This window comes from Nothoprocta perdicaria, unplaced genomic scaffold (assembly GCF_003342845.1).
Source record: "Nothoprocta perdicaria isolate Ctin4 unplaced genomic scaffold, notPer1 scaffold_0, whole genome shotgun sequence".
NCBI lineage: Eukaryota > Metazoa > Chordata > Aves > Tinamiformes > Tinamidae > Nothoprocta > Nothoprocta perdicaria.
Window position 1 is genome coordinate 18,977,430 of NW_020454092.1, and position 17,878 is coordinate 18,995,307.

Here is a 17,878-nt window from a genome sequence, read left to right on the forward strand (position 1 = left end):
ATTACAGCTGCAATTTCTATGATTAAAAAGCAAATACTTATTTCATGGGAAAGCTGTCACCAAACATTTTATACTTTTTTCTCAGCAGAAAAGGAACTCCCAGAATTTCCATTTTGAGAAACAGCCAGGTTTTTCCCCTCCACACGCCCCTCCACATGAGCACTCAACTATTATGGTTTGTGAAATTATCTTTTTTTCCAAGTTGAAAACTTTATTGGCATAAAAATAAGGCCTCTAAAATGGGTGTTCACTGGTTTTGAGAGTTTCATCCACCAGCAAAAGGAACATTACAGGGGACACACTGAAAGAACACTATTCATATCACGAAGAACTTAAAAACTTACAGCTTTACAAATTTACCTGCTTGCCCCCCAAAGTAAATGATGACACAACCAACTTTACTTTCTTTGCTTGCCTTGAGGAGCATCTGTCTTCAAACACACTTCATTTCACAAAGTTCTCATATTTTTGCCTTTCCAAAATGCAGTTTTTATTCTTTTTCATCTTAAACAAACTTTTTCTTCATTATGGAGTTGAAGCCTAGAGTAGCCATAAGAATTCTAAAGCATCTTCCACAACATAAGCTTAAAAATAGAAAATTTTCTTTCAGTCTCAGATTCATGTCTCTGTAGATTAATAAAAAGCCAACTGCTAAAGAGAGCAATATAATTTACCATGAGAATTTCAGCTCTCGGCTGTTCATCACCACTTAAAAACTCAAGCAATAAAAATACTAAAAAATACTAATAAAATGTAAGATAGAAAAGGCTATCAAAACCTTATAGAACTCTTGCTCTTAATTAGCAATTGATATAAGCCACATTTCTCAAGCCTACCTGTCCAAGTAACTTCCCTATAATCTTGTTGTGGAATTATAAAACTGAAATTATCCAGACATGCATATACTTGAAGCTTCTCCTTAATTCCATGCTTCCTCCTCCTCCATGTTTCTTATAGAAAGAATATTGCATGAGAACAGCATCTCATCTTACGTACATCCGCCACCACAGCAAGCTCTCTGCAGTTCCATCAAATGCCAATTAAGACTCAAACTCCAGCAACAAAAAACGCATCTAAACTTGGGTTTGCTCAAAACAAAATGTTTGTCCACGGGAAAAACAACAGCTTTTTGGTCACACTAATTTCATTTTTCATTTGCAAAACAATTACAACACACACATAAAGTCCTTCTCCTATTTTAAATATATTCTTAATAATACCTTTTTTTTTTTTTTTTTTTTTTTGAATTTTCAGAGATTCAAACTCTGTCCCCTGACCAGATAGGGTTCTCATGGGGATTAACATATATTTACTTCCATGGACTGCATAGGTAAGAGAAGAATCACAGCTGTATAAAAAGCAGTTGATATAATTGCTCACTAAACCCCTCTTAAGAGTAATTAGTCCTTACCTTTCTTTTTGGACTCTTTCTTTGTGCTGGTTTTAACAGCCACTTGAAGTTCTGTCTCAGTTGACATCCTATATCCTTAGTCCTCTTCACACAGATCCAGTATCGCGGTCAGGCTCATTTAGAACGTCTCTCCAAGAGAATAATTCAGCCTTTCAGAGACTATAACCCAAACAGTTCATTTCATTCACTCCTGTTGAGTGCTGTTAAATAAGCAAAAAAAAAAGAAAAAGAGAAAAGAAGTTATGGTTATTTTCTGAGCTTGCAATTTTAAATGCTTAAATGTAGGTAAGTGCTCCTTGAGATTATCTGGGATACCCAAGACATCTCCAGGTACCGCAAGGTGCACGGAAGACCTACATCCATCTGGAGCAGCAGCTGGAGGCCGTGGAGAATTATGGCGTGGGAAGTGGCAGGGAAGGACACAAATGGAAAAAACATGCACACACACAAAATCTGTAAGCTCTCTGTTCTTAAAGGCAGTCATCCCAAGGTAGAAACATATAGCCAGATACTAAATTCAGGATTTTATTCCTTAACTGCTCTTTCAATGCCACTTCAATGCAGCCATTCTTCTACTTGAAGAAAGTCAAATGAGAAAAGTGCCTTCACTTATAGTGAGAGCCTCACACCTCAGCCTCCCCATAAACACAACTGTGATTATGGATGTTCACCTAACGAGGTTTCCTGCAAAGGACATTGAAATCTTGGTTAATTAGCCTCCCCATTCATTCAGATAGGAGAGGGCTGCTTGCATGCGGCAAAAGGGGAGCACGCGGGGATCAAGCTACAGTTTCATACCTACAGTCATGGTGCTTTTCATCTATTGACCTTTCTTTCGGTGGAAAAAAAAAATCTCCATTACGAGCACAGTCCTGGTGCATCCATCCGAGCTGCCTGAACTGCTCTCTAGTCATTTAATAAGTACCTAAGAACACAACTAACTCAGCCCACCAGCTGGGGAACCGGCTAAAGATTAACTGCAGTTCAAACTACTAACTTTGCTTCCCTTTGATTTAAAAAACTAAAACATTTTCCAATTTGAAATAACTTTGACAGTTTAAAACACTTTTTGCAGTAAAGCCTCTAGTACAACCAAATGCAGGCTCTTTTAACATTGCAAAATGCTTCATTAACGCTGCAGTGCCACGCACGCTGCAAAGTGATTTCCTCGTCCTGAAGTGTGTCAGGGGGGTTTCGTTAACAAGCTCTCCAAACCCGTACGTGCGTTATTCAGTATGCACAGGGAGCTCTTCCATAGGCACTGAACTGATTCTGAAATGCAGAGTTGCCTGCGATGGAGCCTGAGGAAGAGGACCAGGGCAAGGGAAGGAAGAAAAGGCGGACGGCAGCGCGGAGCTGCAGGGCTTCACACCTCCTCGGGAGCTGTACAAACTCAGTCCCTTTCTTAGCAAAGGAACCAGCAGAAAAGCAGAAAGGGAGCGAAGGCTGCAGGGATCAGATGCCCCTTGTGTGCCCACTGCCCTTCGTACCCCCCTCGCCCAACCCCATTTAATAACACACTGTTTTACAGCAGGGCAGGATGTATCTGTACAGCTCCACGGCACACGCTTAGCGCATCCCAAGTCATAGCTGGATTGTCAGAGTTGATTTTTTGCTAGAACCCGGCTGTATGGTTACCTAAAGGTTAACTTAGTAACTCGGCAAGAGGCACTAATGGAAGGACTGCTTCACATACCAGAAGAAAAAGATTTACAGGACGTTGTTCATAATAAAGCAATGTAAAGGCAAATTTTAAAAGGAAGACGGAGCCCCCACAGGGTCAAGAGTTAGGCAAATTTTAATGCCTTAAAAGACTGAATTAGGGTACAAAGCACAGTGAATCTTCCCACTTGCTGTCAGCTACTTTGAGCTGGACGGCTGAAATGGCAGCATTTGAAGGACACCAAATAATTTTGGCAATATGGGACTGCTCGCTGCTTTGAAGCTCTCCAGGCAAACCATAACCCCTCAGGACAAGTCAAGCAATGCATTTAAAGAACAAATGCATGTCTATTTTTGGCCAGGTGCACACACTGATTTATTTCAAACCCTGATCAGGTCGTGCTCTCTCCATCTCAGAGATCCTTGAAAAACCTAACAGGTATCTTTGTAAAATCCAGCAATTCCGAGCTACGGTTCAAGCTGAATTTGCTACAGTGACGAATCCTCCCTCAGCACAGATCTTCCTCTAACGTAAACCTCCACGTCCTGCCCATATTTCAGCTGTTTATTACCCCGATCAGGACGCAGTCAATCTGTTCCTCACCACAACAGCCTTTGTTGTCTCCTCCGATCTAGGTCACGGTGGTTAAACACCCGTCTTCCCACGGCGGGAAGGACGGCAGCCCGGGTTTTTATCAGAGAGAGGTTATTTCCTTTCATAGTCCTGCCACGCTTCTCTCCCCGCTCTCAAGACGTAATTTTAAGTGCATTAAAAAGAATTTTAAGAAGAGAACCAACATCTTACATGTCTCCACTGCAGTGATCACCTTGGATGCCTCGTTACTGCTCCGGCTCTCACAGCGCTACGTGCCAGCTTTTCCTAAGGAGAATTCAGAGCTCCTCGTTTTAACAAAATACTGACATTTTCCATTCCCTCATTAAGTGGGTACAGCAGGAACAAAATCAGCGCATTTTGGAATTAACTGGCTTTAATTCCAGGAGCGGCCCTAAGCCTGCATGCTGCATTGCTCCTCCGCCTGCAAAAGCCTCAGTGAAAAACCCTTTTTGCAAATTCTAACTTTGCAGCCAGCAAAGTTGTGCTTTTGACAGGCTATGGAATGAGTCACATGCTTCACCATCCACAACAATCCACAACAATTTCAGGATAATCCTTCATTTTCCAAGCCATGTTTTGGCGAGCTCGCTCACGCAGGGGTACTGGGCAAGATCCTCTGCTCAGAGCTCTGAAGCAGGTCACGCAGGAGGAGCGTAACAGCTCCCTTCCGGCTGTAAAATATCTGAATTTCTTCATTTTCTTCAGGGCTTCAAAACTTCAGAGGCTCCCTGCCCTGAAACCAGTTTCCATCTGCTTATGCAAAGGCAAAGCAGCCTTAGACAGGATTTGTAACTAAGTCCTGGCATTCCCGAGGTGCTTAAGTTCCCCTCGACCCCACTGCGGTATTTGACAGCCTCTTCTCAACAGGACAGCAGTTCCCACTGGCTGCTTCCACAAAACGCTCCTCCTACCACCTTAGCTCTTGCCCTAACATATCCCAAAATGTAAGGGGCAAAATTATGAGGGAAGAGGCTACCAAAGCCTTTGCATCATCCACATGAACCCAACTTGCAGCTGCTTTTGCCAGACGTCAAGTTCTGTGACCTCCCTGCTGGAAGCCGCTTGCTGGCAGAGCATGGCTCTTGCACAACACGAATTCAAAACTTGGAATTCAAAAGCCTTTGATGGTCCAAAAGCTGTCAAAATATTTCAGTTAATAAGGCCTGTAAGCAAGAACCAGGTGTAAGGAAGATGGTTACAAGGAGGAGCTGAAGATACTGAAACAGGAGAGAAAATGAGGAAAACAAAGCAAAGAGGGGAAGATGTCTCTGTATACACTTCATTAGAACAAATTCATCAATGATGCACTTGTCAGCAAAGTCTAAACTAGCTCATATTTTAAAGCCTGGATTATGCCATGAAAGACAGAAATCTCGGTTAGACGGCACTGCCTCCAAACCCTCTTTTCTACTTTGGTCATCTGCCCAGCGAGCAGCGTCGCTGACGCTGCTTCAGCTGACAGACCCGGCTAACTCTATCATGGTACGACAACTGTCACATTTTCCTATTATTTCCTTTATATGACATTTATGTAGCCTCTAAAGATAAAAGGAAGTGTATACAGACGCCAGCTGAAATCCTGCAAGCAACTTTACTCCTCCTGCAGAAGACACACGGAAGATGAAGCACCTGGTTTAGTTCCTCAAGATCCACCCTTCCCAGCTGGAAACTCTCCTCCAAAATCCTGCATCCTACTGCTTACTTTCTCCTTTCTTCTCCTCTGTAATGTTATACAGCTTAAAAAGACTCAGAATATATTCCATGTTCTATATATTTCATATTTCTTTTCCCCCCTCACGTTTCCTGCCCGCCCACCTCAAACCCTCTCCTTCCTCTTATATGTAGAAAATTAAATAAGCTTTATTATGCTGTCTATCTATATGAGAACTATACATTATGACTAACTCTTTTTAATTCTTCCAGCATCAGACAACTACTTAGCAGTAGAGCCATAAAAGCAATTAGTCTTCTTCTGCATAAAGTTGCTATTTGTTTAGCTGTATTCATAAAACACTTTTCCTATCTCTCAAAAATAAGAAACGTGTCTTTTTTTTTTAAAGAAAAAACCTACATGTAGCTGAGGACACTGACACATTTTATTAAATTTCTTGTGGTTTACAATACGTCTCATTACTCCATCTCTAGGGAATGTGTCAGGCCCATTGCTCAGACCGTGTAACTGGCTTCCCAAGAAGCTCATTTCCCACCAGAAGAGCGTCTGGCCAAAACACGGACCTGGGGAACATTTCCAAAGCAAGATGTATATTAGTATTCCAGTGACAGCAGGAATAATCACTGAAATTCCTCCTGGAAATCGCTCCCCGTAGCAGTGAGTTCTGCACATCATCTCCCTGCTTACTCACCAGGTGTGCTGTGAACGTGACAGATTTCTTCTCCTGGAAAACACCAGCTGGATTAAAAATCTTTTCAGAAGAATGAGTCGATTTCATCAAAATCCCTTTTTTTACAGAAAGTTACTATCTTTTACCTCCATATCACTGTTTCCATTTTATATTATAGAGTACAATATTCTGGAAATAGGGTCAAAACCAAACAAATCGCTCTCGCAACAAACAGCCGCCGGCTGCCCCGTCCCATGGGGCAGGGAATGCGACTCCAGCGCCAGAGGAGAAAACCTGGACCACCAGGTATGGACACAGCTCACCCCTCCTGTAGGCACATTTTTCTGGTCCAAAACTCAGAACTCCACTAACGGGGTGTTTTCAAGCTTTTCATGAGCACTGCATAGAACCAGCACTGCTCCAAAGGGAACAGGCTTAAGAATTTCACGTCATTCCTGTAATACTCAGAGGCTGCTCCCGCCTCCAAATGCTTTTTCTTGAAAAAATTGTGTTACACCAGGACTCTGCTACCCCCGGATTACAACACTGCCAACCCTGCACGCAGCAGGAAAATTAATCCTTAGAATGTTCTGTAAGAAAAAGCAGCAAATCCAAGTCCCAACCGCTCCAACCCCGACACGGCCTGAGCACGATCCCTTTCCCACCTGCAGAAAATTGCCTTGTGCCCACTGATATCAACCTGGTCACACCAGCACCTGGAGCTGCACCCATTTTATGCTGGTTTATCTGCATTAGCGGCAGTGACGTTGTGCCAGCGTGACCGAGAACAACCAAGCTCTCTGTGTCTAAAATACAACAGAATTAACTCTAAAGCTGAATGAAAACACAATTTTTTACCTTAGGAAAGCAGGGTCTTTGAAATCTATTTTTTGCAAAGCAGAAGAAACCCTCCTTTGCAATCCTCTTGACATCAAAGAAACAGAGTGAAGACGAGGAAGGGAAAAAGGACAAAGTACGCAGTCGGGATCAGGGTATTCTGTAATTAGAGCTGTTAAATGATTACTAAAGTGCAACGGTGCAATCATCAAGCTGAGGAGAGGGAGCAGCGCGCAGGCAGGCGGGAGCATCAGTGGGGAGAAGGGGAAGCAATGTCAGCTTCTCCCTGCCATGTTTTATATGGAAATGCAAATTCCTCCCAATCAGGACCTGGGCCTCCTAATTGGAATTAAACGTGTCCTGGCCTGGACAGCTCAGCATGTTTTAAAGCGGCAGAATAAACTGAGGAAACTCATCTTGCATCCTTTATAAAATACCTTAATTCAGTTGTTTTTTTCTTCCAAGAATGCTCTCTTAACATAGTGAATGAAACTAAACCAGAACTCACCTTCTTGTTCCTTTTAAACAAAACACAGCACAAAACTCATGCAACATCTAACCTAAGCCACTTTTTGAAATATGAAGTGGCTCTTGAGGTGATGCTTTATATTCTCTTCTCAAAGCAGCTGATTTCTCCAATGACTTCCAGGCCTCTGAGATTTGCCTGGTTGCACAAGTCAACCTGCACCCCACACCCTTCTATTTCCTGAGCATTTCCTGACATTACAGTGTAGGAAACTTAGTGCCACCACCAACATAAATGCCTCATGCAGGACCTTTATTCTCTGCTCTTTTGCAGCACTCAGCCCTTGCTTCCTCCTAGCCAAGCCAAGTCAAGGAAAATTAACCTGAGAACTTCACCATGCTGTAAAGGGACCCAGTGACCAGACTGTCACCAGAGTCCACTGACCACCAGAGCAAAGTGGGAAATGCAGAGAGCTTTCTGGGCCTGGAAGAGTGAATTTGCATCTCCAGCAGAAATGCCTTTTTCCAACGTTGCTGAACAGCCAATAAATATATCACAATTCATGAGTTTTAGCTACAGGAATACTTCAGTGCTTAAGTCTTCCAACCAGCAACATAGTTCATGAAAATAGTCCCGCACAAGTGCTGAAAGGCAGGGCAGAGACACACGTGTTGAGTCTTCCCAGTGTTCAAGAAAGGCTGTAGATTCTGCTGCAGAAATTTCAAGTCGTGACTAATTTTCTTAGATTAGAGGCTAGACTACAGTCTAAGCCTCAAAAGTGTGGGGCAGGTTTTGTTTTCTGTATCGGGACTACTGCAGCTGTAGAGAAAGGCAGCAGGCTCCGGGCTGCTCCAAGCATGCGGGTGGAAGCACCTATGGGAGCACATGTCCTTGCACAATCAAAGCCCAAGCGATCTGGAAAGAAGGAATTATTCAAAAGGACGAGGAACTATTCAAAAGACAAAGAGAAGCAACCAAACAAACAACAAAATACCACCAGGCTGAAATGTCAAGGAAAACAGAAAGATGGTATTTTTGATTGCTCAGAGGGGAAGTTGTTAAGCAGCTAGATGAGTTTATGGACCTACACAAGCGGATAATGTATCACAAGACAAAACCCATGCTTGTTTTCTAAACATGTTCTGAAATCACCCAAATAGCCTGTAATGAGGAACTATTCACCTTCTACTGTCACGCTACAGTTTATTTTCTCTTGGAAGCAATTGCAGGACAAATGCCAAGCTACAGAAGGTATTTTTCCAGCAGCAGCAGCTGGCTTCTTGGCAGCCTCCTCGGGCAATTTTCGGGAAGCTTCAGAGATGCTATTGGGTCAGTCCTAGTCACATTGCTCCCGAGCTGTCTGGCAGGCTCCTCTTCCTAGATGTCATAATCCTGCTGATTTACCTTGAAGGAATTAGCACACTTTTATCCATTTCAAGAGCAGTTGAGCTGTGAGGCGTTTTCTACAGAGACATGGTAAAAGTCACTCGTGTGAATGTGCATACCTTGAAGCCAGTGGCATTTCAGCAACCACTGCCTAATGCATCCTCAGGAAAAGCAAGTATGTCCCTGTGAGATGCAAAACTAGCGCGTATGTCTTATCAGGAAACTGAGTGTGCTCCTGTATGAAAAATTAGCAAAAAAATTGAAAGATCTGGGATAACAGCAAATCTGTGCCTCTATTTAATAGAAACGGCTCTCATACAGTGAGGAGACAGCATCGTGTTGGACCTCCTAGTAAGAGATAATGCATATAAAGACAGGGCGCTGCTGGCAATGCAAGCACACGCTGAAATATTGAAATATTGAGATGCAAGTCTGCTAAGTCAATGCGGGAAAATAATTCCTGGAATCTGCTTGTCCCGACTCCTGCACTGAACGCGGTGCCTGCGAGGGCGGGCAGAGCGAGGCCGCTGCTCCAGCGCCGGGATGCAGAGACGTGCGGGGCCTTGGCTCATCATCCCGCTCATCCCGTCCCGCTCCGACGCCAGCGGTTCCAGCCACGCTGCCCTGCAGCCGGGATCACGTTAATGCCCACCCGGGAGCACCAAAGGCAGGACGCTGCTTTTGACCCTCCCTCTTCGCACACCGGCAAAATCAAGTTTGCAAGAGAAGGGTTTTAGGTGAGTTTAGAGCATTGCTCTAGAGTCAAGGGAAAGGGACAGAACATGGCAGAAAGCACCATAAATATCCACAGAGCGTAACAGGCATGGGAGCCTCTTTTATTTATTTATTTATTTTTTTAAATATAAATGAGATTTTGATGCAATAACTTGCAGTAACTGAGACTGACAGGCCTAAGGAAGATGCACATACCCAGGTCACCCCAAAAGCCAAACAGAGTTCGGCATCAGGAGAACGCAACTAAACCCAAGCAGACACAGAACCCAGCCCTGGCTCATGTATGTTGACTAATATAATTCTGTTTTATGCAGGGAAAGCATATTCTGATTACAGGTCGGTGGTGCTTATAAGCTCTAAATTTAGCTGCTATTACAGCCAGGTGAACCGTTACGTGAAATAACTTGCATTTTATCCTTATCAAAGACTGTACTCTCCACAAATTAACTTCTCGGGTTTAAATCTTGTATTTGCTCTCATTATTTGAGACATCTTTCGGCTATCCTGATTCCTCAGCTACAGTTTCTGCAGGTACCGTTCGTGGTGACCCCCCAGGCTGGGTCTCCAGCACAGGGCAGCGGCACCACCACAGCTGAAGTGGAAACCAAACCGTGTTTTAGAGGGCAGGCTGCACCAATGTCCTCGTTCCCAAGCTTGGTTCTGCAGAGCGCGACGTGTTCCTGGTGCTCAGGCAAAACCACCAAACACACACTGGAGCCTAAGCTTAGAGCAAAGCTCCAGGCTTCTCCAACTGTGCCATGAGATGAGTTATCCCATGGCAATGTGGAGCCCCACACCAGGAAAAAGTGGGTTTCCTCAATGTGGTGGGAATCTAAACACATTATTTCTTTTAAACTGTCTTTGATGAAGGAGCCTCCACAAGACCTACAATCTAAACAAGCCAAACGGAGTAGCCACTGGATGACAGAAGTTCAGTTCAGCAAAGAAAAACGATGAAATATAAGTACCATCTGGACTGATCTTTTATATTGTTCTCCTGCAACATCTGGCACTCTTAAAAGCAGGGACGTCGTGTTCAGGGCATCACACAACGCGAAGTAAGGACTACGCTGCAGTGCAAAACTTAGCTGTGCAGGCAGCAAGAGCAGAAAGCCAGAAGATGAACTACACTTCATGCAATTAAAACGAGAGGGAATTTGGGAATGTGGAATTTAATTAGTCCCTTTGGCCGACAGCCAGAGCGCTGGGTTAAGCACCCAGCATCGCACGAGAGCTCCACGACCAGCAGTGGTCGGGACCTTGGCTTCGCTCCTCCCTCGCAGGGAAAGGGGCCAGTTATCCCGAGTTATCCCGAGGTATCCGAGCAGCACCGGCAGCTCCTCGGGATGCCCAGCGCTCACGAGCCCCGACCCCACTCAGCTGGGGAGAGCTGACAGGAGCTCTGTGCAATATGGTGAGACCGTCGATGTTTGCTCAATTAAACCTGCTCACATGAGCAGGCGTTCAACAAAGTTAGTGCCTACGTGCGACTTGAACATTTTGGATTTTTCCCCTTCCCCGCTTTGAATTCCACAAATTAAGTAGCAGGCAGCAGTAACAGTTTTGGAAGACATGCAATGTTTGTGTTACCCAATTAAGTTAATTAGCAAAAATAATGACAGTTACAGAAATCAGAGATGACTAAGAACTCAAAGCCCATCCTGCCCATTTCTCCGCTAAGGAGGCTTTGTTCTTAACAGCATATCCTTCAGCTCCTCATCAAACCATGTGCAACAACACAAGCAGACTCGCATCCCTCTCCCCCCTAGCAGCCTTCGCACACTCAAGCTGATTATCACTAACAAAGCAGCAAGGCCAAGCAGGACGGGTCCCACCAACTCCAAGCCACTACTCTGAATTAACTGCTCTAAGACCATCTTGAGCCATTACTCTCTTCCCTCACTGCACATCCACTTCAAAAACCTGTGTTCCCCACTTAGCACAACTACTATTAGTGTTAAGCCAATCTATCCCCTTTAGGTAAAATCTAATGGTAAAATCACATATCACTAGGTTTATAACCCAGCCTATTAGAGCCTCCATTATTCCATATTGCTTATTATTTTGTACTTACAAAGTCAGGGGGATGTGATTTTATTGCTTACAAATCATTTTTACATTAGTCTTACGCTGTTATAACTTCACTCTGCTTTTCCAGATATGCTTTTTGCTTTCTGCATATTTAAATAGTAATTCTAATTATCCCTACTTGATTACCCTCCTCTTGTAAAACCTTCCCACAGTATCATCTGCAGCAAATGATTAATTCTACTTAGATTTTGAAATCCAAAATGCATCACATTCTTTCATTTTTGAAAAAGCACAGTGTGCTGTTGCTTGAAAACACATATACACTGAGCTCCATCTTTAAATGCAGTTTTCAAAAGCAGAGGGGGGCAGATTTCATTAAATTGGTAATAAGAACAATATAGAACGGTGTCCGACAATACAAATCAATGAAAAAAGCTTGTTGGCACAGTAAGAGACCAGCATAGAAAAGTTATGTTCATTGTCTAAAAATATTGTTTCTTCTGTAAAGGAAGCTTATAGAGGTTTTCTAGATTTATTTCTAACCATGGAGGCAGAAAATTGTTGACCTAAACGTTTTACAGTTTTAGTTTGGTAGAAAGGTTAGTAGTAGCTATGATTCATGCTATTTACTGCATTAAATCAAGCATTCCATACAAAGAAATGCACTTTGCAGTAGCCCAGAATACAACAACCAGATTTGAGTCAGAATTAACGCATCTTACAATAACTCTATTACAGCCTCTTCGTTCATTTTTATAGAGATTCTGTTGTTGCAGTTACTACCAATAAAATATTTTGATTTAATTATACATGTGCTTGGTAACATCATCTATTGCTGAAGTCCTCTGACATTTTCCACTGCAAACTCGCTTTCCAGCTTCTTGCACCTTCACCAAGTCTAAGCGCAGCCACTGGGGCTGAAAGCCTGCCTGGCGTGCAGCAAAAGCAAAGATACCGTTCAGGCTCCACGGCCCCGTTCTGCTGCACCTGGGCACAGGCTCAGCCCTTTCTCCTCCATCCTTGCTCACAAAGCAGGCTGCAAACAACACATTTTCCTACATACAGTGACCACCTTTCCCTTGTAATTGGCATTTATTCGAAGCACAGGTCTATGCTAAGACTGTATGTGCAGAAATGTTACTGTACCAATGCATGTATAAGCTGCATTTGGAGAACGTTAATACTTATCCTTCTTCACTGAAGGACTTGACTTGTATTAATCAACACTTTTATATATGTGTGCTGTAACCTCCAAAGAAAAGAGGATAACTTAGGTGCAAAAGTACACTGCACATAGCAGCATGCAATAGATTTCCAGCAGAGATGAGCAGATCTCAAAAGATACTTTGCAAGTGAAGGACAGGAAAGAAAAATGGGAGCTCCAGCTATACTGTGACTTTCAGATCTGTTTTTGTCAAAACAGTATTAAAAATGTTTTAATAAGCAACCCAAAATGCAGTCCCACATCCCTGAATGCTCCCAGCAGGGCGAGCCCTGCAAGCACTCCGTGTGCCAGGGCTGGGGACAACCTGGCTAAAGCAGGCACGGGAGATAAAACTGCTGCTTGGTACCGAAGCCTCCCGCCTGGCCACGCTGCCAAGCAGCCTCCTTGACAAAGGGGAGAAGGTCAGTTTAGTTTCCCAAAAGGAAACCAGCACAAAATCTTGTAGCTTCACCCAAGAACATGATAGAGGTGTCATAAGGATAAGGTCAGAACAACTGCAGTACGGGCTGTGGCTCAAATAGACAAGAAGGGATACCTGTGTTCTGGACTTCCTTGATTTTTCCCTTTTATTTTCTGCAGATTGATGAATTTGAAGGGAACACATGCCTTGAGACCCACGGCAGAGATGTCCTGTCGTGATTTATGTTTCACTCTGCTATAGCTCTAATAAGGACAGAGCCCAATGTATTGATCCTGCCGGCTGGGTCCATCTGCAGGGACTGCACTTGCAATAGAGTCAACACCACGAGGCCACGGGGCTATTTCTCATCAGAGCAGAATGGCTTGGCATCATCCCAAGAAAAATAATTGACATACATCCACATCCAGCCTTCATAAACCCCTCAAAACGCTGGCTGTGATTTAAGAGGAAGTTATACAGCTAACACATGTATCAACAGGTTGCAAAGCAAGTATTTAATACTGGTAAAAGCCTTCAAATTATGTTCTCAACAAGATTTAGTCTTGCACTCAGGACTGAAGTGGATCTGAAGAACAACTGGGGTGTTCATCACATTGTAGGTAAACATGAATAAGCAAGTACCAGCTTTTGGTAGCCTCTATTCCAGAATAAAATACAAGGTAGTTCAGAGTATTCAGAATATTATTGAAGAATACCTCTGTTTGAAGCTCAAAAAATTAATCTCAAGTTTTTCTAGGTACAGTATTTTGCTTTTATTTTTATTGAACGACAAACATTTAGATAGACGTAAAGTTCACTCACTGCTTTAAAAGTCTAAAATCACACACCCCTCTCTTGGTTATATTAGGTGTTTGGGGAATGGTGAAGCTATATTGAAATATTTTTAAGAATGGTTTTAAAATACTCCCAAGAAATTTGATTTACCTTATTTTACTTACGAGTCTGAAGTCATATTCTGAATGGCATTTCTATAGGAGCCAAGAGCCAAATATTACCAGGTTCCAGTATTCTTCATTTAAAAATATCCTGACAGCATTCAGTAAGAAGGCAGATTAAGCTTAAAGCAGAATCTTTACACACCACCATAATAATTCAGGCGATAGTTTCAGGAAAGGCGGAAAACTAGACTGTGCAAATATCGTAATTCAGCACAGCTTCCTCATGTCAAATGGTGTAATTTTTCATTTTTCACATTAAAGAGTTAGTTCAAGTCTTCCGCTGCATACATTTACATGGATAATGGAATTTCTTCAGTGATTTTTGAATTAATATATATATATCCTTTCATATTGCCTGCACTGATAGTGTACATACACATACAAATCCACACATAAAGGTAGCACTCATGCGCACCACATTCACGCAGGAAGGACTAATGGCATTTCTTGACAGGATGCTACCCTGTAAATATTTTAAACGTGAACAGTACTTACGGCTTGGTTCATTAACTAACAATGTTAGCTCTTGTCTGCACAACTGCTGCTGCCCCCATGGGAATGGCTGCCACGCAAGGCGCTAATTGACAACATCGGCTCTTTGCCATTTCCCACATTTACCACCTGATCCGTCCCCGCTGGGAAACTCGACGGCCGCTTGCTACACTCCTCCTAGGATAACTTGAGGGAGACCCAGCACCTGAAGGTGAAGGACCGCAGCTATTCCCGCCGTGATGGGATTCCCACCCTGCTCCTGTTTCCATACACAGTTCCACTGGGATCAGCCACGCACGTCATTCGAGGTGGGGCGCAGTCATCACCTGAGTTTCACGTCACCATGAGGGTTTGAGGCCCACCAGGAGCAGGGCTTGTTGCTTGGTGTTCTCCAAAGGAAATGTGGTTCCTGCACACCAGTGTCTGATAAACACTGTCCTCAAGTCACCCGCGGCAAAGCCACGTGGCCTCCCTGCACTAAAGCCCTGGCCCAGAGGCAACCACTTACTCCCCATAAATCGCCCTTCCCCGCATCCCAGTTGCATCCAACAGCTGCCTCTTCAAACATGCTGAGGCTCAACTACTTCAGAGACTACAAATACTAATCTACTACTGTTACAAAGCATAATATTTACAATTGGTATTATTTATGCCTTAAAATGTTGAGCGGGTTCATCAGGTGCTTGTTTCCCCTTCCACTGGCCTCGCAATCTGCTTTCCAAGGGGCTCCCAACCCTCCAGCGTTACAAACCAATTCCCTCTCCAATATCTGTTCTACAACTAGGCAACTTCTAGTAACAACTTAATACCTTTAAATTCTCTTCTGTAACCTTGATGTTAGTTTAGCAGAGCAGTCATTAAGCCCGGGCACTTTGAAGCTGATGGATATATCCAAGCTAGCCCACTCGGAGCTAATCACATTCAATTTGACATTCTCCGAGCACTGACAGTCCTCATTCAAGCCAAGTGTGAAAGTTTCTAAATTAGCTTTCACAGTTTGATTCACAGACAGCAAATGCAAAACGGCACAGGATTAATTTTTTCCAACAACACAGTGCAACACAACAGCCCAAAGGCTATGTTAGTTCATTTGCTCTAACCGTTCGGGAGGATTCACAGCACACAAAATGCTCCAGCAGCGACGGAGGCTCCAGAGGACTTTCAAAGCTTAATATTGCCCCCATTAATTAGAGCACCATACGCTTGCACAGCCTTTCCACTTTCCTACGAGCTTTTCAGATGCAAGTCTAGACTATTTGAGACAAGTCACATAGATTATTGTTTAAAAGAGGAATATATCGATATCGTTTTCTCCAAGCACTGCAATTAGAAGCTTGTAAGCATTTTTATTACAAATTGTATTTTAATACTGAATAACTTCTAGTATCAGGCTGCAAAATGGTCTACACAGAAGTCCATGTTTTCCTTTGAAAATCGCCAATCTTGACTTCACGTCTAGTTTGACGGTGCCTCTTTTGATGTGTCTGCCTGTATTTGTTAAGATGCAAGTTAAAAAGGAAGCTGGAAAACTGAATCACCTACTTAAAGCAAACCATTCATTAATTATTATCAAACAGGAGCAGAGCAAGATGGAAATTAGTTTTCTTGACACCTAATTTTACAGCAGTTACTACTAGGCACACAAACTGAGTTTATATGGTCGAACTTCTGGACACACAAAGCCTCTCCACACAACTCTCAAATACACAAATTCCCATCTGAGCAAGCACAGAGGTGACACACGACCCTGCAATAACTGGATTTACAAAGAGAAAACTTGAACAAATTCAAACCCCACTGAAAAATTCACAGGATTATTTCAGCAATTCAAGATTGAAACCAGCACTTCCATTAAGAACTAGATGCACTTTGTCCAAGTGTAAGAATATTAGAAAACCATAAATGCCCATTTTTACAATGTCAGTCCTGCATAACTGACAGCACTTGGGCCATCATTAGTATCAGAAGAAATTACTTATGGCCTCGTGCAAAGTCAGCTCACTTCACTGGGAGTCCTTCCATTATCTTCAGAAGACTTTTACATGAAGTGCATAACCCATTACCACTCCTTGATTAGAATTATTTCTCCATAGTGAATACTTACATCACAGATGGGAAATATTTTTCTGTTATAAATGAAGTCTTAAATATGACTTTTATTTATAAAGACTTTTGCATGAACAGATGGATTCCAGCCTCGAATTTCAGATTCCAGATCCGACATACCCCAGACATGCAACTACTATTTATCAAAGCATGCAGCCAAAGGCCCCTTTCTAAATGTCAAAATATTAGTCATTGAGGCGCATGCAATTTGGGCATTTCCTGGATGCTACATTCAAATACCAACCTCATTTTACAACCACTCCCCATTTTCAGCTAGGAAATTCTTGCATTACACTGAACCAAAATACCACTTTTTCTGATACTTTGCAGTGAATATGCAAGCAATGAACACCAGGAAATCTATTTTTGTTATGTAATATATTACTAATACACCTTAGAATTTGAAATCAGAAACTACATTGCCTATGTAGTGCAACAGATTTACACGATACTTAAAAAGTCATCATGTCTACCCAATCTTGCACCGCTTTTGCACCATCCTTGTACTGCACAAAACTCCAGAGAAGTCAATGAGATTGGGAGGTGGCCCATGGTCTGTCCATGGGCAGTGAGACCATACAGGACAATATACAACAGCACAGTTTCAATAGACACAAAAACTGCCTGGGTTTGAAGCTGAAATAGCTGCAAGAAGATTGAGGAAGTGCCTGGCTGGATGTGCCAAGAATAATTTTGATACTTATAGTGGCTTGAAGAAATCTTCTCTGATTAAGTGTAGATAATACAACACTGAGATGAAATTTTAGAGGCTTAAACAGAAACTCCACCCACTCTGAGTTCACAGCATTATTCAGACCTGTCTAATAGTAAATTAATTAGTAAATTAATCCATATGAAATAGAAAACAGAAATGAGAGACTTTTATACCTTTTTTATGCTTTTAGATTATTAGATTTTATGTGCAACTACATATAACGCATATTCCCCCAAAAGACCTAAAATCTTCACAAGCTTTACATCCTTAAATATAACTCAACCCTCTACATATGGAATTTTTTTCTTCAGTGACAAGTAGAACTCAAACATTTTCAGAATTGTCTTCCAAAACTTGTATAGCTTTATCAGCTCAGATGTCAAATAAATATAGGTTACTCGATAGCTAGACTTGTCAGACACCGCACAACAGATACAACTCAGGCTGCAATTCAAAGCGGCGCATCCACTTTTCTGGTCATTTCATGTCAGGTGC

General features: G+C 42.7%; 1 protein-coding gene across 1 annotated transcript in view; it reads right to left on the reverse strand.

Moving 5' to 3' along the window:
• The window catches only part of DAB1 (DAB1, reelin adaptor protein), a 224,081-nt gene that overhangs the window by 87,459 nt on the left and 118,744 nt on the right, over positions 1–17,878 (reverse strand). The window contains exon 3 of the mRNA XM_026034677.1: positions 1,412–1,611. Within this exon, the coding sequence (XP_025890462.1) occupies positions 1,412–1,478 (67 nt within the window). The 5' untranslated portion in view covers positions 1,479–1,611. The remainder of the gene's footprint in view (positions 1–1,411; positions 1,612–17,878) is intronic.